We start from the raw sequence: 22,489 nt of genomic DNA, 5'->3' as shown, positions 1-22,489 counted from the left end.
TCGCTTCACCTGTGTTGCTGGGGAAGTGTTTACATCGCGTAACTGCTCTAATTTATTGATATCCATCCGCCATTTTGGTTATCAACATACAACTGGTGTTATTTATGACCTATTTCCTATAAAAATGGCAAGAATACGATATATAGATATATATATGTGCCATACTGTTTATTTGTTTACATATCGGCGCAAATTGCAAGGAATAAACACTGACTATGTTTTAACTGCCGAATGCCATTTGTATCACGCCGCGAGTTGAAAGGTCACAGGTACCAAGATGGGGGCTGGTTGTGGGAAAGGAGGTGACGCGGGTAAGACTATATTTGTTGCTTTTCTCTTGAAAACGACGAGTAATAACTCCGACACTTCTTACACTGAGAACTGTAATGCATATGGTTCGAATAATATATAAGAAGACAAGTAAATAGCATGTATTTTAGGGACTTTCGCTTTTCAACCCAAACCAAGGACCAAGTTCCACGAAGAACCTGCGGGCTATGAGTGTTTACCGGGCAGTTTACAATGAGATTGGGATCTGATATTATGTACCTAATATTTTTGTTCACCAGATGTCAGTTATAGTGGTATTTGGAAGAATGACGACGTCCCATCTTTTAAAATAGTTCTCTTAGGTAAGTAAATGAGTGTTTGCGGATTTCTTAATTCACAGTCTCCCTTGGTCGAGACTAAATAAACTACGTTGCCTTCACGGTCAGACTGCGCCATTGAGTCTGTGGAAATAGTGGTGACAGCGTTCGCTACGTACATACACGGTCGGTTTCTGTTATCACAATAATGGATGGTACACCAAATCGGCAATATGGCCAGATAATTCGCTAACCATTCAGCTGAGCACTAGAACAAACAATTCGATTTTGGGTCACAATAACATCAAGATGTTGCATTTATATTTACCGCACATACGTCCCACATTCTGTACATCAGTGTACAGCAATAAAGTACATGTAATTATTAACTTATACATCATAAGATAAAATAAAAAAAACGGTCATTGCAATCTCTCCTAGTAGAAAAAATGTTATATAAATATTCTCCAATCTGTCTGACTAAGTTGTCTTTAGTTTTACTCATTTTGTAAATACATTTCTGCTCTTTTGTTTTTTTACTTTTTGGAAGTTCAACACTTGAAAGAAATTCTTATCTGTGTTTTATATATTTTGTACATTCCATGAAGAAATGTTGTTCATTTTCAATCTTTTCTTGTGTACAATTTTTACATGTTCTCATTTCTAGACGTATTTGGGTATGTTACCCTTTCTCTATTTCTAATGTACGGTTACTTATAGTCACAATCAAGTAGCCCGTGACTAGGTGTATTTCTGCACGACCTTCAATTTTTTGTTATGCAGTACAGTAAAATCTGTTTTAGAAGCCGCATCCATTCTTTTTGAATAATTGAGAACCAAAAATTCATCATTTCTCATATGTGTACATGCTCTAATAGAAACCGCATCCTCTCTGTTGCATTGTACCATTTTAATAGAAGCTGCGATTTCTAATACAGATTTTACAGTAATGTTCATGCCAGACAATATGTCAATTTAAAAATCAGCCAGTACTGAGTCCAATATGTACATACGGTAGATAAAGTTTCTTATCCTGATCTGTGCATGTAAAAGTGCATGACTTCAATAAAAATAGTATAAGTGTTTCAGTCCTGCATGCAAGTTTTTTTTTACTGATTCCTGATGAGTCACATGCACAATTTAATACAAAAAAACATATTTTACTGAATTTTAATTATTTGATTGAAAATCTACCACCATATAATATTTTTTACCTTGCCCGTACCATCAAAGATGGAAGGGAAAGGTATATTAAGGGAAAGATTTTGTCCGGCGTTGTCGTCGTCGTCGTCATTGTCGTCGTTAATAATTGTTATTGTGTGCATGATAACTTTACTAATTCTATTCCAAACTTCATCAAACTTGGTCACCTTGTTCATCAGTATAAAGTCTTCCCTGAGTTTGAACAACAGATGTCCTGTATGAAAATATCATGCAAAAATTGAGAAAAACTGATAAAATATTTCGACTGTTTCTACTTGACTGATCACTGGTGATACACATCAAAGGTCACTGATCTCAGTGGAAATATGCATTGTTGTATGTGTTCAATGAAGCAAATGATTTATCTTGTAATAATATCCTTGGTAATGTATCTCAGAATCCCTTACTGGGTTTCAAAACCAACTCATGGAGAGATTGCACAGTCTGATACACATTTGCAAACCTACCAATAAATCTTTACAGAAAACAAGATGTCAGAAAATCAATATAAGCACTGCTATGAACTGGGTGCCAAACTTTGATCAAGATCTGAAGCTAATAGAAAATCTGTTTAGTTCAAAGTTATCAAATCAAAAACAATACATAAAAAATACATAAAAAGCAAAACATTTCATCCACATTTTAAAAAGAAAATTGTTCTAAAATATATGTATTCTGTATTTGACAAACAGTTCATTCGACAAATGAAAACTCACAGGAATATGTTTCAGCTATTAGAACAGAATGATAGAGTTTTTATAATACTAGTTTAAAAACTCACTTCAAACAAAGATTGCAGTGTTTGAAGATGTAGGTTCTCAGGAGGCAACAGTACTGTTGACTTCTCCCTCCACTGGACACCAACTAACTATTTAAAGCAGAGCTTGCAACATGATAGCTATTCATAAAGGGTGTTTTTTTTTTTTTACTTTTCATATAATACAGTAGTCACACAATGAGGCAGTTCATATTTGTCTCAGTGAATCATTAATTTTTGACAGACACCTGTACAAAATACTTGGACAAAAGCCAGCTAAGATTTTCTGTTATCTTGCATGTTTTATGAATCTATTCACGTCTAAATGCAGCACTTTTTTTTTGCAATGAGGCATTTGTTTTTATACTAAAATATCTGAATTACTTTGAATAAAGCTGGAAATTATGTCCCTTAAAATAATTAAACAAATAAGGCACCAATGTTTTTGTAAGATATTTACATCTTTAAAGGACATTCGGTAGACTGATTCCCCACTGTTAGTTCAACCCCAAAACTTTTTTGTATTCAAAATTAATTATGACAATGTATATTTATATTGAAACAAACTATGTTAAAGGGAATTATATTATATAACAAAGGGAAAGGTCACCAGAGTTCAACTATGTTTTATTTATGCATCCAAAATAATCTTCAGCAAAATACATGTATGACAACAAATCCAACATTTTGTAGCAAAGAAATATTATGATTCGATATTGTGAACCAACAATATAAATTGGGTTTGTTCTTGTCAGCGGAAACACATCTTCATACAACAATCAATGTTTCAAAACCTTTTTTGAAATGTTGACTGTCATTTTTTAAGGTACAAGCAGTTAAAAATGTAGGAGAGATGCATTGTTTTTTTTTTTTAATCATATTTTTGTGCCAGGCAGCATTTTCGGACATTGAAGTCATTGCTGTCTTTCCTGCCTTTTTTGTCTGAGGTGCGTGTGTGCAAAGTCTCCCAAACTTAACACCTTGTGTTGGTAATGCAGGGCAGACACTCAGATTTAAACTGCTGAGTGAACAGTCGACTATGAAAATTAATCCCGAAACCTTCCTGGTGCATTGCGACCAAGCTAACCACTGCACCAATTCCCTGGAGATGCGATGATTTTTGTATTTTCAAGCTGCAATATTGAAAGTGTATTTTACTATCGCTTTCTTATCAGGTGCCTCATCATAGTAGGATGAATTAGCTAAAATAAAAGACCTTATTCCACATCTGTCTGCAACACAATATAAGTCAGCAATCTATAAATAAATCTAAGGATATGCTCAAGATGCTACATATGGTTTCTTGTTAGGAAATTTGTTCTCTTTACATCAAATGCAGCATTTGCAGAAAACAAATATCATTGCTATGGTTACCATACTGCGTAATATTCTATTATTCTCATAATAATCTCCTACAAGTAGTATGTGAATTTGTTTTGTATACGTAACCAGCAATGTTGGTTGGCTGATAATATGTTATGTTGCTTTCAGGAAGACAGTAGATTGTGACAACATTGATTGAAGCATTGTATTGTCAGCCAATTAGCAAACGATATTACTGGTTAGATGTTTTAAACAATTTTGCGGCCACAGTAAGAAAAAAAAAATGTTTTGGCCAAACCCTGCATGCATCAGGTCATTATAGAAGGGTTTAAAGTTCATCTTAGTGTATAGGTGTTATTGTTCCACAGTCCACTGTTTTGTAACCAAAATTATCATGTCACCTTTGAAGATTCGTTGAGTTCAATAAGTTTTTAACCATGTCATGAAGGTGAATGAAGCTAAAAACCAATACTGTATATTCCATGTATTAAATTTGCATTACTAGAAACATATTTGTATTAAAGCTAAATTTCTAATAGAGTAAGTACTGTAGTTTATACTGTAAACTGCTTCTATTTCGAAAGTAAAAATCAGCGAAAATTAAAGGGTTTACAGTATATTCATTCTAAGTAAATATTCTAATAATTCTAATAAAAACTAAGTTTCTGTGATTGAACAATTCTAAATGTCTTCATGCACTCGTTTTTTTTTTTTTGTATTGGTAACTTTAATGAGGGTGGGCAAGGGGGGTAGCTGGTACAGTTTTACGGGAAATAAAAAGGGCTTTTTACATTTTACAGTGAAAATTTTATTTTGCAGTGAATTGTGTCATCTAGTCATTTTACAGTTTCGAAGATGTAAATTCTTGTTTGTCCCGAGAAAAATGACACATTTTTACAGTGTACGAAAAAAATATTTGATTGATTTAGTTGTACGTCTAGCCTGTGATTACGGAATTACGTAATTTATTTTTTCAATTTACGTTGTACGAACAAAAAAACATTGCAATTACGTTGAACGAAAATAACCCTTGACCCCCCTCTTTAATGGCTGGCAATTCGCTTTTATCATGTCAATGTTGACATTTTAAACTTCGCTTTTACAATGATACAATAAATGTATCAACAGAGACCAGTAAACATGTGCTTACTTATATTACAGAAATGTTTCAATGAGCAAAATAGATTATATTTAAAGGGGAACCGATACTATAAATAGGGGCAAGATGGCCACCGCAATTAGTATGTTAATCCGAACCAAGCTGCTCACATCGTGGCAGGAGCTCCGGGAAATGTGCCATTTATGATGCTAGAGAATCAAGCTGTGATTCCAAATACATTTCTACGGGGGCATGAATATGTACGCTCGTGATTACACTCATCTGGTTGGGCTTTTAATGTATAAATGTTGTTGTTTTTCGGTCGAAACGTGACACGACAAGTAAAAATGAGTTTAAAATGGCGGCTAATATATGCAAAATGCCTGTCAATCACAGTTTGAGTAAGCGAGCATAATAAGCATTCATTTACTTAGTTGACAGAGGTGGAGTTAATTACCCATGAGCACGTGGTGCAATCCATGGGATTGAGCGGTTCCCCTTTAATGATTCACTATACAGCATGATTCAATTTATATGTGCTTCTATTAAAGATATGCTTCTAATAGAGCAAATATGGTACAAGTTATTCAGTGTGTACAATGACCTATAAACATCTTTTATTATCTCGAGGTGAAAGTCAGTCATGAAAAGGAAACACAGAATAAATAAAATTCTCATTTTGACTTTAAAATTGACTCCACCCTACCCTATAATAGTTAAAAAAAAATAGATTTGTAAAAAGTAAAGTGAAAACGTTGAGTTTGTTTTGAGGACAATTGGACCTGTCAAACCGTCAAATAGAGGACTGGTTCAATTGGAAGGGACAATAACACACTCGTTCACTATATGGGAATAACATGATTGTCAAAAGGGGTTGGGGTGGCACAATTCTCACTAGTATCACATCATTATTAATATATGCATTATGTATTTGTAGGTGTTTGAACCTTTTGAACGCCATTGCCAACTTTTGGTCCCATATACAAAATGATTTTTTACAGTCTGCTTTTTCAAATTTTAAATATTGATAAAAACTGACAAACCTTTTTGATCAAAATCTAAAAAAACATTATCTTATATCTCAAACAGTTTGGATGTTCCAAAATGATGATGAAATTTAGTGACAATTTTACAAAATATTAAAATATTTTCACAGGTTTTCATTGTGAAAATTATCTGGCACTCAAAAAATTAGTTTTAATCAAGAGTTTTAGGCAGTGAATGGTTGTCTTCACTTGATCTAAAATTAACAAAGGAATTGTAGGTAAATTTAGAAAAATGTTGTGCCTACATTAGAAGAAAGGGTTCATTTGTCTCCGTCAACAAAATAGTCCTGTTTCAGATTTTGTTTCATAAAAAAATTTTTGTAGCAATATTATCGTATACTTACACATGGAATGTTGCATCTACGTAACTTGTATACCAATTTATGTTTTTAAATGCTTTATAAATTTAAAATGATGGTTGAAAAAAAACTTGACCAATAGCTTAGCAAATACAAAGCACACATAATAATCTTTTGCAGGCTTGATAGTTAATCGGCCAATAATTGCAGAAAAACTGCAAAGACTCTCGGACTTCTATGGTCAATGAATGCATCTTTAGATTTGAATGAAGTACAAGGGGTCATCTGGGTAAATGTTTTATAAATATTTTATAAATTTCCATAAAAAACATTCATGCTTTAATGAAATTTACTGTAGTGGTTATGTTTTGAATTTATTGTTTTTTTGTTTTTTTCAGGTGATGCTGAGGTTGGCAAAACCAGTATTTTTTTGAGATTCACAAAAAATCAGTTTGACTTCACGTATAGACCAACTAATACTGTTAGTATAGGTGAGTTTATGAATTGGGACACAGTCACTAGTCTTGTGAGTCAAATATTTATGACAGTGAACAATTTTACTGTGACTTTCACAGGAAGTGTCAGCCTCACAGAAACTTTGGCAAGTCATCATATTTTAAGAAATATCTAGAAATGAAAATCTAACTACTGTAAAATACTTTATTTTCGCTTGGAATTGATTTTCCCTATTTTCGCTGACGGAATGATTCAGTGAAAATAAAATCCATTGAATATACCTTTTTTCCTATATTTTACATTCAACTAGTCAGAAATCAGTGAAAATAAATCCCATACAGAAACACCCAATTGGCCAAAACGTCCTTTCAGCGAATATTAATTCCAGCTAAAATAAAGTATTTTACAGTAACTAAATCTAAATCTAAAGCCTCTACAGATAGTCATAGATTGCTGATAACTACTGTAAAATACTTTATTTTCGCTCGGAATTAATTTTCGCTATTTTCGCTGAAGGAATGATTCAGTGACAATAAAATCAAGTGAATATACCTTCTTTCCTATATTTCACATTCAACTCGTAAAAAATCAGTGAAAATAAATTCCATACAAAACACCCAAAAAGTCTTTTCAGCAAAAATGAATTCCAGCTAAAATAAAGTATTTTACAGTATTGTTTAAAGAAGCACTAGCAGGCAATGTATTTATTCTTTCAATGCCAAAATATTTCATCACATTTTTTCATATTTTTTATCCAAAATTAAAAAAAAAACTTATACAAATTGGCAAAATGTTTAAAAACTATGGCATAATGTGTAAACTTCACATGGTTGTCGTTGTCATTGACAATACTCGGAAATGTACACAGCCAAGGCGATTTCCTAGTTGATGCTGACCCACTACTTAATTATACTTTTATAATGCTATGTACTGTCAAACAATATATTTTCACTGGCATTTAATTTCACTATTTTGATGTTCTGAGCATTTTCTCTGGGTGTTTAAAGCGGAAGGGTTGTCATCTGCGCACATGGGGGAATTGAGTCCCAAGCGATGATAACAACACATGCTATAAACAGAAAGGCTCATGGGTAGACGCTTGTTTGTAAACAATGACACGCTATGGCCATCTGACGCATGCACAGATGATGACTCCCCCGCTTTAAGTTCACAAACTTAGCAGGGAATCCAAAAGTTCTAATGTTATTCTACATGTTAATTTAGCGGATTTCACTTATCAACGAAAATAGCGAAATTAAAATCAGTGAATAATTAATGTGTTTACAGTATAGAGAACAAATAATGAGATTTTTAATTTGTTTATCAAAGCAGCGAATGTTGTAAAGAAACTCAATGTACCAGAGCACACAGTGGTGTCGGTCTCAATATGGGATTTACCAGGCAGAGAAGAGATGGACTTGAGAAAAAGTTATTATAAAGATGTTGATGCAGCAGTCGGTAAGTTCTCACTTTGAGGCAGATACTTCAGTTCATTCTGAGTGATTAGAATGACCACAGATATCTACGGTACATGTCAAATACCAAAGCAATTGTGGGTAGTATTTTTCAAGCAGAAGTTAAAAATAGCATTATTTACCAAAAATGACAAATTCGCTAAAAATAGAAAATTTAAGATATTGTCCTGAAATTAACAAATCTCATAGAGGTTTAATCATTGTTTATACATACCAAGTTATATTTGTAAAACTAGAGATCTGAAGATGTCATTAGGTAATGAACAAATCTTCCTAATTTTCAACCCATGGTACCCAAGTATGAAAGCAATTGAGGTGGTACTATGTAGTTTAATCTTTTCACCACCAGAATTTCTCGCCCTAATTTTTCTTCAATATCTAATGGAGTAAATACAGTATCTGTGGCACTATTAGAGATGTGCTTCTAATGGAGTAAATACAATATCTGTGGCACTATTAGAGATGTGCTTCTAATGGAATAAATACAGTATCTGTGGCACTATTAGAGATGTGCTTCTAATGGAGTAAATACAGTACTTGTGGCACTATTAGAGATGTGCTTCTAATGGAGTACATACAGTACTTGTGGCACTAATAGAGATGTGCTTCTAATGGAGTAAATACAGTACTTGTGGCACTATTAGAGATGTGCTTTTAATGAAGTAAATACAGTACTTGTGGCACTATTAGAGATGTGCTTCTAATGGAGTAAATACAGTACTTGTGGCACTATTAGAGATGTGTTTCTAATTGAGTAAATACAGTACTTGTGGCACTATTAGAGATGTGCTTCTAATGGAGTAAATACAGTACTTGTGGCACTATTAGAGATGTGCTTCTAATGGAGTAAATACAGTACTTGTGGCACTATTAGAGATGTGCTTTTAATGAAGTAAATACAGTACTTGTGGCACTATTAGAGATGTGCTTCTAATGGAGTAAATACAGTATCTGTGGCACTATTAGAGATGTGCTTCTAATGGAGTAAATACAGTACTTGTGGCACTATTAGAGATGTGCTTCTAATGGAGTGAATACAGTACTTGTGGCACTATTAGAAATGTGCATCTGATGGAGTAAATACAGTACTTGTGGCACTATTAGAGATGTGCTTCTAATGGAGTAAATACAGTATCTGTGGCACTATTAGAGATGTGCTTCTAATGGAGTAAATACAGTTCTTGTGGCACTATTACAGATGTGCTTCTAATAGAGTACATACAGTACTTGTGGCACTATTAGAGATGTGTTTCTAATGGAGTAAATACAGTACTTGTGGCACTATTAGAGATGTGCTTCTAATGGAGTAAATACAGTACTTGTGGCACTATTAGAGATGTGCTTCTAATGGAGTAAATACAGTACTTGTGGCACTATTAGAGATGTGCTTCTAATGGAGTAAATACAGTACTTGTGGCACTATTAGAGATGTGCTTCTAATGGAGTAAATACAGTACTTGTGGCACTATTAGAGATGTGCTTCTAATGGAGTACATACAGTACTTGTGGCACTATTAGAGATGTGTTTCTAATGGAGTAAATACAGTACTTGTGGCACTATTACAGATGTGCTTCTAATGGAGTACATACAGTACTTGTGGAACTATTAGAGATGTGCTTCTAATGGAGTAAATACAGTACTTGTGGCACTATTAGAGATGTGCTTCTAATGGAGTAAATACAGTACTTGTGGCACTATTAGAGATGTGCTTCTAATGGAGTAAATACAGTACTTGTGGCACTATTAGAGATGTGCTTCTAATGGAGTGAATACAGTACTTGTGGCACTATGACAGATGTGCTTCTAATGGAGTAAATACAGTACTTGTGGCACTATTAGAAATGTGCATCTGATGGAGTAAATACAGTACTTGTGGCACTATTAGAGATGTGCTTCTAATGGAGTACATACAGTACTTGTGGCACTATTAGAGATGTGCTTCTAATGGAGTAAATACAGTTCTTGTGGCACTATTAGAGATGTGCTTTTAATGAAGTAAATACAGTACTTGTGGCACTATTAGAGATGTGCTTCTAATAGTGCTAGTGTGACTTACCAGTATAACACAAGTTAGAGGAAATTTTAAAGAGCCATTTTGTAAACATGCTGCCCTCTGTAGTCTATTATGCATGATTACTTTGTTTTGTTTTTTCATTGAAATCTTTGACCTAGTTCGGGTGTCCATCCATCTATCTATTTGTCTGTCTATCTGTCTATTTGCCTGTTTGTTTGCTTATGTCATTGACTTGTATTCACCAGAGTGAATCAAAACTTGACACAAAGGGCACGACATCTGCAGGGCATTTTGTTTTTCTGTTTGAGAAAACATGCCTGATTGGTGGCCATTTTGGAGAGCTTCCTATTACTGCTTGATACCAGAATTATGCTTGTGTCCAGTGCTGATATCTCTCAAAGATGTTAACCAATTTGATTCAAACATAAAGACAAACATTGATTGATTGATCATGTGCCTGTTACTGAGTTTGAGTTGTACATTTAGTTGCCTATCCATCGCACCAATGTCGCATATTTACATCGCATATTTTAGTTGCTGCATTAAACATGTAAATGTACTTTGAGTTTATCTATTTTCCCTGGGTCAACAATTGTGTTTGAGAATACAGATATATCATGTTTTACCACATTTCATCTAAGCATAGTATAGCATGTGATCTTTGTTTAATATTTGTGTACTACTGTTCTCAACCGTAGTACCCATACTTTTAGGAGAATTCTATATTGTGGTCAAGTTTGACTAAGTGCACACCCCTTCCAAAATACCCTGAAAACATTTTGACATTTTGATCTTGACTTTGACTGTTTTTCCACAGACCCCAATAACTCTTAAGAGATGTAATATTACCCCTGGTCTGGTACATGGTTAACAAAAATTTTCGGGGGGGGGGGGGGTGGTGCTCGACTAAGTACCTTGGGTGTTAAGTCAGACAAGAACGATATTGACATTATTTGTTTGTTTCAGTTGTTGTAGATTTATCCGATCAAGAGAGCATTGAGTTGGCCGGGACGTGGAAACAAGACATTGTCAACCATGCAGTTATTACAAATAAAAAAACAGAAAAGCAAAGTGATGGCACGATGAAAGTAGTTACAGAGTACACCAAAGCTGATCCAAAGGATATACCAGTATTATTACTCGGCAATAAATACGATATTGTAAGTATGAGTTCTTTTGATAAATTGTTTGCCATTTTTCAAAGTCATTTACATATTGATCAGAAATGATTTTTGTGGTACCTGAATGAACACACATGAAGTAAAATGTTTTGACAAAGAAGAGCAAGCTACCATACCAGCCATTCTCGACTACTGTAAAATACTTTTATTTTCGCTTATAATAAATATTCGCTGAAGTTTTTTCAGTGAAAATAAAATCTAGTGAAAATACCTTTTTTCCTATATTTTACATTCAACTCGTCAAAAATCAGTGAAAATAAATTCCATACAAAACACCAAAAAAGTCTTTTCAGCGAAAATTTATTCCAGCTAAAATGAATTTTACAGTATCTGGATTGGGGTGTGAACAGGTAAACTACAATTCAACATGACCTGTTGACAGTTGTGAAAGGTGTTAAAATACCAGTTTTTGTAAAAATCTCACTTTTTTTGGTTGAACTCAGTACGAATAGATCTTATTTAAACATCTTTAATTCACTTCCGCATTGGATCCAACTGATTATATTTTAGCAAGCACTGCTGAATTTTATACTAAACCATTTAAGCTTAAGGTCCCTAATGTTGACCTTTTCTGAGTATAGCCATCTTGCACACCACACAACAATCTAATGAATCTGGCGACGTTGTCAATCAAAACAAATCTTATTGAGTTTCTTTACAACATTTGCCATGGCCATTTAAACAACTTTACATCGCCATTTACTGTAGAATACTTTATTTCTGCTTGGAACTTATTTTCGCTATTTATGCTGAAGGAATGCTTCAGTGAAAAATAAAATCCAGCGAATATACTTTTTTTTTTATATCTCACATTCAATTCATCAAAAATCAGTGAAAATAAATTCCATACAAAACACCCAAAAAGCTTTTTCAGCGAAAATTAATTCCAGCTAAAGTATTTCATAGTACATTATCAATCGCTTTCCATATTTTATTTATCAGTGGGCATGAATCATTCTAAGCGGTTGCAATTCGTTACAATTTTCGCCAAAATCTGTTTGTATCCCTGTCAGAAGTACCCCAGTGAAATATTCACTGCTACAGAAATTGAAAGCGGAATTTATCAAAAATTTAAGGCGAATTACAATAACCTAAAATGTAATACTGTTTACTGCAAACTATCGTTATAAAGTGTATTATGTATTTCCCCATCATGTATAGATTGAAGAAAAAGAAAGATTACGAAAAATTGATGAAAATGATGAAATTCGAAGTGATGATTTTCTAGAAAGGACGATAGCTTTCACGGTAAAGAATAATGCAATGGAGAGTGGATTGAACATGAAAACAATTGATACGAATGGTGACGTAAACAGTTCTGATTCAAGAAGTGGAAGCAAGACTACCAAGACAACAGATGAAGATGAGTATTATAAGCCAGTGGAGGTTGTTATTATGGAGGAAATTGCAGAGCTTCATGGATTTGTTGGCAGGTTGGTTTTGTTGTAATACATAACTTTCGGTTTTACAAAGAAATGTTATGAATACTAACATGAAGTCAATTCAGGGAGTTGTAGACTTTTTTAAAATTTTGAATGCTAAAGTAAACATTTTGAACGCAAAATTTAAAATTTTTAATGCAAAATTCAACATTTTGAATGCTCAAGTCAACATTTTGAATGCTAAAGTGAATACTTAGAACGTGGTAGTCAACATCTTGAATGCTAAAGTCAACATTTTGAATACTAGTCAACATTTTGAATGCTAAAGTTGCGACGAAAGTCAACATTTTGAATGCTAAAGCCAATATTTTGAATGCTAAAGTCAAAATTTTGAATGCTAAAGTGAATATTTAGAACATGGAAGTCAACATCTTGAATGCTAAAGTCAACATTTTGAATACTAGTCAACCATTTGAATGTTAAAGTTGCGACGAAAGTCAACATTTTGAATGCTAAAGTCAACATTTTGAACAAAAAATTAAACTTTCATCACTTACTTATAGGTTATGTAAAAAAAAGGGCCCATGTTGTCAAAAATTTATGAGTATCATAAAAGTTGTGCATAAAAATGTGCAAAAGTTGCACCAAAATTTGTTGGGATGACCAACTAATTAAATAAAAGGCAAAATTTGTTGTTGTTTCTGTAAAAAGAAGATATTACTAGTACTATCGGTAGTATATGTCCGATTATTTTCACAGCAATATGTTTGTTGACAAAGTAGTATTTTATTAACATATTTGTCTTACAGTGTAATGGTGTCGGCAAAAGAAGCAGATGGTAGCGTACATACTGCATTACAGTCATTACTCAGACATCTGATAGAGAGGAAACTGAAACATAAGGCTCTAGAAAAGATGGAACTTCAACAGAAGAAGAGATTAAAGAAGAAGAAAAGAGTTAAAGTCGCGAAAAATGATTCAGATTTTGAAGCGTTTGAAGAGGTGGATATACCCGAGGTGAGTTTTATTTTATTTTTATTGCAACTATCCTTGAATTCTCATTCTTTAACAAATAATAAGATTTTTGATATGGATTTGTTTTCATTTACTTATCATTTTATTAGTCCCTATTAAAAGTTGGCCTAGTATCCCCATCGATGTATGAGAAATAGGAAATCTGTCTGTTCTTCATTTCTTTGATGTGCCAGGACCAATTTTGTACAAAGACAAGACATAAGGGTGCACACATGTACATCAATTTTTTATGGATTTGTTGATATTTAACTTGACTGGACACCATTTCTGTTCAAAACAACGCAAATCAAATCAAAACACAGTATCTTCATCTTTTCATAGTGTCACATCTACCCTTGTTCACATTCATTCAAGCTTTATATGAAGTTGAGTTACCGAGTTATTTTGATTGGATTATGGATGAAATTACACCTTTTTATTTTTAACTGTTCTCACCAATTTCTCTGATATCCCTCAACTGATTTTGTTTAACTTTGGTGGATAATAATTTGATGAAATTTGTTTAACATCTTATTTTTCTTTTGCTCTTCTCAAATGTCAATTCAACTAAATATAATATTGGGACTTTTTTATTCATTTTTTTTTCCTTACTAGTTTGATGAGTTATTCCAGAAATGTAACATTCCTGTAAGACGAGCACATGAGGATCGTGATTCCTATTTGAATGCTGTTAAAAAGTTCAAAGTATGTTGTGCTGATGCTGACATTGTGTCAACACCAAGTGCTAGCATGGAAGACTGTATATCTGGTCTCAGAGAAATCATCGGTAACCCTCATGATTTCATGGTAAGTACACAGTGTTTCTTGTATTTGTTTTTATGTTAGCAGGTTACAGATCTAAACATGTTGAGCTGTCGCTACTTTCCATGCACAGCTGTTCTTGTCTTCTGCATTGGCACCATGATCTTGTCAGAATCTGGTTTTCTGCATTGCCATCAGGCTCCAGTCAGAATCTGGTTCACCTGCTATGCCATTTGGATCATGTCAATCTGTTACCCCTGGATGTCTTTAAGATCTATTTAATTTCGGGTTTGCCTGAATTGCCATCATGATCCAATCAGTGTCAGGTTAGCCTGTCAAGATCCAGTCAGTCTAGTCCCCCTACAATGCCACGAAAATCCAGTTAGAGTCTTGTTCTCTTGCATTGCCATTGAGATCCAGTCAAAACATGCAAATTATGTGATTAATTTAGCAAATGTACTGACCTACATAATTATTAATGAATTTAAATAACAAAGAGTTTTTGTAATAATCTAGAAATTAGATTTTTCTGTTTCTCACTTCTAAATGAGCTCACTATCCAAGTTTTAACTCTCTTTACAGGCTGTAGACGACAATGACTTTCTACAGTTGGTTGTCAAAGGTGAATCCTCACTGAAAGTTCCAATACGGAAAGCACTAAAAACTTTCCACTCAGATGTAAGTGTACTTAATTTTATTTAAAATTTATTCTGAATTAAAAATATATACATAACTATTTGTACTGTTATGTCCATGAAACAAGTCAAATGTCCATTGTTAACATCGAAAACAATGGAATTCAGTCATCCACAAATGCTGTAGAAGAATACCCAAAGTATGTTCTGTTTGTTTTGTTATGTTATGTTTTACTGTTTTTGTGCACTTTTCGAAATTCTTGTCACTACATTATAGTGTCCTCAGGTACTTTCTACCTACCTCAATCATATGCAGTTTCTTTAAAATGCATCCAGAGATGGCCGTGGCTTTAGTGCATCCAGAGATGGTCGTGGCTTTAGTGCATCCAGAGATGGCCGTGGCTTTAGTGCATCCAGAGATGGCCGTGGCTTTAGTGCATCCAGAGATGGTCGTGGCTTTAGTGTAGATATTGTTTTTCCTTTGCTGTATAGTTTGTTTGGCATCACAGAAGCTAATGTGTGTCTTTTTTTTGGTTAACAACCTATAATAATGATAATATTTTATAAGCCTATGAAACGGCGTAAAAAGAAACATACAAGTCAATAAGAACAAGGAAAAAAGGAAAAAACAAACTATAAAAGCATTCATACATTTAAATCATTCAATTTCTCATTTCTGAATTTCCATAGACGGGCGAAAAAGTTTTGGATTTGTTTTGAAGTATTATTTCCCAAATCCTTATTGATTGCCCATAAAGCGTCATTGAAGAGAAAATTGAACTCCTGAAAAAAATCTATCCACAATAGTTGGTTCTCCTCCCACCACTTTTCACATCATTTACTTCTCAAGTGGTTAATTGATCTGCAAAGGAATAGAAAATGATAAATATCATTCTTTCCATCATTACAAAGCTTACATACCCAGTCTTGGCAAAAAAGTTACAAATCAAACCAAATGATGAGTAATTGAAAAATAAATCTGCCTAATGTCAAAAGTCACTAGATATTATAAACTTGTGAAATGTTAGCCTGGTTATCTGACTGTTGTTTCATTGCTTACCCACTTCAAGCTATAGTCTAAATTTCCAGTGGGTGGATGTGACAGTGATTGGCTGATAAATATAGCACACTGCTCATCTGAATATGCTAATTTTCCAAACAATGGATGACCATGACTTGATTGGCTGATAAATATAGCACACTGCTCATCTGAATATGCTAATTTTCCAAACAATGGATGACCATGACTTGATTGGCTGATAAATATAGCACACTGCTCATCTGAATATGCTAATTTTCCAAACAATGGATGATAGTTGTATGTTTTCACTTATGTGCTGTATCAACCAATGGTTGCATTACAACATTAGTGACAATTGCATTCTTGTTGCAATAAATTTACATTGCTAAATCTTAAGCAGAAAATCCAGACTGCAGCATGCAATCAGAGTCACCTGGCTGGTAAAATGTGAACAGTTCAAAAAAAAATACTAATTACTGATCCCAATCATAGACCCTAGAAAACAGGGACATGCAGCTTCTGTCTAAGACAAAAGAAAATCCAGTTTCCTGTGTGCAATGTGGGTTACAATCCCATGTATAGATAATCCCATTAATACATATACCTATACATTTGAAACAGTTTTAGTTCTTACCTTTCTACACTTTTTTATATGTTTGATAAGTTATGCTGTGCCAATATTCACATTTGTCAGTGTATAACGAGTGCACTATGCTGTATCTGTTCTAAATATGATGAAAAATCCACTTGTTATAATGACACAATTTTGACAGGTCAATGTTTACGTTTAAGCAGTTTTGTTTTCTTGTAGAGAAAACTGACCATTTTTATTTCCCTTTTCTGTTTTCATAGTGGAATAAAAACTGTTAACTTTGCAATATTTAGTTTCACTGACTCGTATCAATAGAATGGACTTGGCTATTCAGTTTTAATCAAATGTAATTTTTCCGATTATATTCTAACCACAAAGTTGGCTCATTTTGTGTAGCTACTCCCTGACAGCCATGTTTGGCTTATGGAACAGGAGAGGATGTAACAGTGGTGTTGACATAGCTTTATTGTCAGTTTCACTAAGGTGTTAATTGGGTAGAGGATTATAACTAAGGTTACATGAAAGGGATACCTACAGTAGCATGTCCCTGTTTTCTAAGGTCTATGTCCCAATCAATGAAAATTAGGATAAACTCAACTTTTCAGGAAATATGATTTTGTGATTTGATTCACAAACTTGTTCCTTCTAGGTTGTTGTATCTTGTAAGATTATTCTACGAGACTGTCCTAAAATTGAGACTATGTTAGAAGATCTGGATGAGCAGATCGATACCACTGCAGATGATGCTTGGAACCTTGCAACAAAGTACGGAAAAACGCACAAGAACGTCAAGAACATCTTACAGGTAGTGGATAAAAACCGAGCACGGATTAAAAATGCCAGGAGTGCCGTGAGTCAGAATCTTCAGGATGTTGACAATACTAATAAGAAAGTGAAAGCAGCAATAATGTGGAGTCAAGAAAAGGACACAATTAAAGAGGATTAATGTCAGCCTCCCTGGAGGAGGAAGACTATGAAGTCTGTATACAAGCTTTGTTTGATTAATGTACACTATGTTTTTTGCAGTTTAAAGTGGGGGAGTCGTCACCTACGCATGCGTCAGATGGCCATAGCGTGTCATTGTTTACCCCTGAGCCTTTTCGTTTTTAGCGCGTGTTGTTATCGTCGGTTGGAACTCAATTCCCGCACATACGCAGGTGGCGACCCTCTTGTTTTAAGTTGTGCTTCACAAAAATGTTTTTGGCAGTTGATATTCTATGTCATTGAATTGTATACCCATACAATGTTATGACTTTTGAATCAGCATCGCAGTTTAGAACAAGAGTTGGTTCTTGGCTATTGACAAGTTGGCCACGTTCCGGACCCCAAATTCCTGTAAATCAACTGCCACTCCTTTGAATTTGTTACCTCTCTTGTTGCTCATGCTTATATTCAAAGTACACTTTTTGAACTAGCCGTTTTACCAGAAAGTTAATAAAATTCACCAGACTTTGAATGGCAGGATGATTAATTCAGTGTTAGGCATTATTCAATGTCAGACCCTAGATAGTTCATAGTTCATTGTCACAAACAAAGTGTGCAGAATTTGATCAGAGCTGGAAACTAAATACTAGTATTATAGTTATATTGGATAGTAGTTATTCTCTCTATATTCGTTGAGCAACACCATGGGTTAGCACTTGACCCAACACTACTCAGGACTTGGTTGCTATGGGAATGATCTATTTATTAATCTGGCTGGACCAGTCTACCTGAATGAAATGGGGGGGGGGGGGTGCCCCCCGTTAAGGTACATTTGTATCCATTCCCCTAATTCCATGTATCTTTTGATTTCAGTGTAGTCTCACATCTGTTAGTGACTAGTGTATTTAAAGGCCAACATTACAAAAGCTGGTTGCATGTTTACAACACATTTTCAATTTCTTCAATACAAAAACATATTTTCATTTGTGTGAATCCAGTCTATAAAGACCAATTTCTGTAAGAATTGTGGGTGGTCACTATAAACAGGGTTGACAAATGCTTATCTGTATTAGAATGAATTTTTGATCCTTCTGGGGTTTTTACCTTGCCCGTACCATCAAAGATGGAAGGGAAAGGTATATTAAGGGAAAAATTTTGTCCGGCATTGTTGTCGTCGTCGTTGTTGTTGTTGTCGTCGTTAATAATTGTTATTGTGTGCATAATAACTTTACTAATTCTATTCCAAACTTCATCAAACTTGGTCACCTTGTTCATCAGTATAAAGTCTTCCCTGAGTTTGAACAACAGATGTCCTGTATGAAAATATCATGCAAAAATTGAGAAAATCTGATAAAATATTTTGACTGTTTCTACTTGACTGATCACTGGTGATACACATCAAAGGTCACTGATCACAGTGGAAATATGCATTGTTGTATGTGTTCAATGAAGCAAATGATTTATCTTGTAATAATATCCTTGGTAATGTATCTCAGAATCCCATACTGGGTTTCAAAACCAACTCATGGAGAGATTGCACAGTCTGATACACATTTGCAAACCTACCAATAAAATCTTTACAGAAAACAAGATGTCAGAAAATCAATATAAGCACTCCTATAAACTGGGTGCCTAACTTTGATCAAGATCTGAAGCTAATAGAAAATCTGTTTAGTTCAAAGTTATCAAATCAAAAACAATACATAAAAAATACATTAAAAGCAAAACATTTCATCCACATTTTAAAAAGAAAATTATTCTAAAATATATGTATTCTGTATTTGACAAACAGTTCATTCGACAAATGAAAACTCACAGGAATATGTTTCAGCTATTAGAACAGAATGATAGAGTTTTTATAATACTAGTTTAAAAACGCACTTCAAAGATTGCAGTGTTTGAAGATGTAGATTCTCAGGAGGCAACAGTACTGTTGACTTTACCCTCCACTGGATACCAACTAACTATTTAAACATGATAGCTATTCATAAAGGGTGTTTTTTTTTTACTTTTCATATAATACAGTAGTCACACAATGATAGGCAGTTCATATTTGTCTCAGTGAATCATTAATTTTTGACAGACACCTGTACAAAATACTTGAACTAAAGCCAGCTAAAATTTTCTGTTATCTTGCATGGTTTATGAATCTATTCACATCTAAATGCAGCACTTTTTTTTTTCAATGAGACATTTGTTTTTATACTAAAATATCTGAATTACTTTGAAGAAAGCTGGAAATTATGTCCCTTAAAATAATTAAACAAATAAGGCACCAATGTTTTTGTAAGATATTTACATCTTTTAAGGACATTCGGTAGACTGATTCCCCACTGTTGGTTCAACCCCAAAACTTGTTTGTATTCAAAATTAATTATGACAATGCATATTTATATTGAAACAAACTATGATAAAGGGAATTATATTATATAACAAAGGGCAAGGTCACCAGAGTTCAACTATGTTATTACTTATGTTGGCTTCCATCTTGGGTTGTACCTCTTGACCTTAAGTTGACCTAGAACTTCATCTTGAGAACACATATGAATACAGTATTTAATGTTGTAATTGTAAACCCTCTTGTTTGCCATCTATCTATTGTCGTACCTACATTCATCTCAGCGTTAAAACAGCACCCTCTATCTACAAAGCTATGCAAACGTATTTGTTTATAAAATATAAACAAATTATTCATGTGAAACGGTTTGAATTTTAATGTGTGCCATTCAAGAAAACTAATATTCATAACTTTTGTGGATTTTGCCTTATTTTAAGACAACCTTGATTTAGGTATCAACACTTATTTGAATTTGAATATTTTTTTGTAAATCTAGAGGGAGTCACATGTGACCTAGCAATATTTTTATTACAAAACTTTTTAAAAAAACAACAAAACAAATAAAATCATGTATCATGAACACAACCTAAATATGTTATTTCTTAAGCTTTCTCTTTTTGTATAAAGACATTTAGAAATAAGAAAAAATATTCATTGAATTATTTATTTGTCTTTATCTCAAGTCTATGATATTTATTATTGGCAGGGTATTGGGGGTCAAAGGTTAAAGGTTATAATGTGCTTGTAAATTGATGTTTGGTAAATATGTAAATATCAAATGTTTGTGTGCTAATGAAGTTACAATCATAGGTTAGAAATGGTAATCACCTCCATTGACAGTTTATGGAGGTGGAGGGGGGGGTGATAAGGCTAGGTGAAGAAGTTTAAAGCGATTGCAAGTTCATTCTTTGTTTCTTTATGAGGTGGAGGAGTGCGTTATCTCTGGAAGCATGGGAAGGAGAGAAGACAAATTAATAATTATTTGGATATTCTTGCCAAACTCATTAACCAATTCACAAGCTCTGTTTAAGTAACTTTTGTTCATGATCCAAGTTTTACCTAATATGGTAAGGCGCCGCCACAGTCTATGTGCAGCACATGTTCAAACTTTGTGTAAAGAAACTGCATTTTATGCTAGTTGTATTCGTTGCTTCAGATCTAAACTGAGCACTCCGGGGCACAACGGCTGTGATGATTTAAAGACTTCCAAAACAAAATATATCGGACAATAAATTTCAAATTCATATCTTCAATATTTTATATTTTAGATCTTTTATATTATTTATTTTATATTTTTATGGATTTAATCATTTCATCCATCCATCCATACTTTGAAATTTACAAAACTTTTAAATATGTATTGTGTGTAATAAATATTCTTCTTTTTATTTGCTTGTATCAATGATTTATAAGATGAGCATAGTAAACTTAAGCTGATTGGTGATATGTGATACAATAAAAGTCTTATTCTGCATGACCTCCATGTCAACAAAATTGAAGATTATCAATGTTTGATTGTAGAGACAAAAATTAGTATGGTTATTGCCCGATTCAAAATGGCAAAATTGTGAAATAGACACTTGACAAATATGAAAGACACTAAAAACTACAATCTAAATTTTCCTTTCTTTTCTCATTATGTTTTGGGAATTTGTGATCATCTTTCAATTTTTGTTTCAAAAATCAAATGATTGAACTTGAATTTCCTTTTTTTTTTAATAGCTCAGTGTCAAAATGTCAATGTTAAAATACCACAAAACATGCAATGACCCATTTTAGTTTTGTTACGTGTTTACCTAACAATGGATCTCACAGTGCACAGATTATAGTCTACCTATAGTATTAGTGATCATCTCACAATTTGTGAGACTTCACATGAGATCAATCATCACATATCACACCAGCTGCATCCCCTTATCTTATAAACCCTTGCTTTTATTTATATTTGTATCATTTGTATTGTATCATGATAATTTAATGTTACCAATGGATGATACTACATGTACATAATACATGTAATATGAAGTGTTGAATTATGATAAGTGAATGATCACATCTCTGATTTTGTGATAAATATACTGTAAATATGAGACAAATATTTTGTTTTTTAAATTTGTATATTAAGAGATTAAAAATTCATATCTATGCATATTTTGGAGTCTTGCAATATTGATGGTCATTTTTAAAAAAACAAAAACAAAATTAGACAACTTGTGCATTTTTACATTATTATTATTTTACAGTTGTCTACTGTATTTGAATTCATGTTTTCACAATATGGGAGTGAGTTACTGTCGTAATTGCTAGTCTGTCTGTCTGTCTGTCTGTCTGTCTGTCTGTCCGTCTGTCCGTCCGTCCGTCCGTCCGTCCGTCCGTCCGT

At 33.5% G+C, this 22,489-nt stretch overlaps 1 protein-coding gene across 2 annotated transcripts; it reads left to right on the top strand.

Moving 5' to 3' along the window:
- Positions 1 to 237: 237 nt before the first annotated feature.
- Positions 238 to 22,258, top strand: LOC102808369 (uncharacterized). 2 transcript variants are annotated; one of them, XM_085505751.1, is made up of 10 exons: positions 238 to 311; positions 570 to 632; positions 6,713 to 6,805; positions 8,103 to 8,228; positions 11,227 to 11,420; positions 12,603 to 12,874; positions 13,633 to 13,840; positions 14,453 to 14,644; positions 15,182 to 15,277; positions 17,497 to 22,258. In XM_085505751.1, exons 1-10 carry the CDS (start codon positions 278 to 280, stop codon positions 17,791 to 17,793), a joined length of 1,575 nt encoding a protein of 524 aa, XP_085361877.1. In that variant the 5' UTR covers positions 238 to 277; the 3' UTR covers positions 17,794 to 22,258. The 2 variants fall into 2 exon arrangements, with proteins under 2 accessions (XP_085361877.1, XP_085361876.1); XM_085505750.1 differs by having other exon boundaries at positions 8,100 to 8,228.
- Positions 22,259 to 22,489: the final 231 nt, after the last annotated feature.

Source organism: Saccoglossus kowalevskii, chromosome 11, assembly GCF_978046115.1.
Source record: "Saccoglossus kowalevskii chromosome 11, keSacKowa6.1, whole genome shotgun sequence".
NCBI classification, from domain to species: domain Eukaryota; kingdom Metazoa; phylum Hemichordata; class Enteropneusta; family Harrimaniidae; genus Saccoglossus; species Saccoglossus kowalevskii.
The sequence above is the reverse complement of the archived record's forward strand: the minus strand, read 5'-3'. Positions and strand labels throughout refer to the sequence as shown.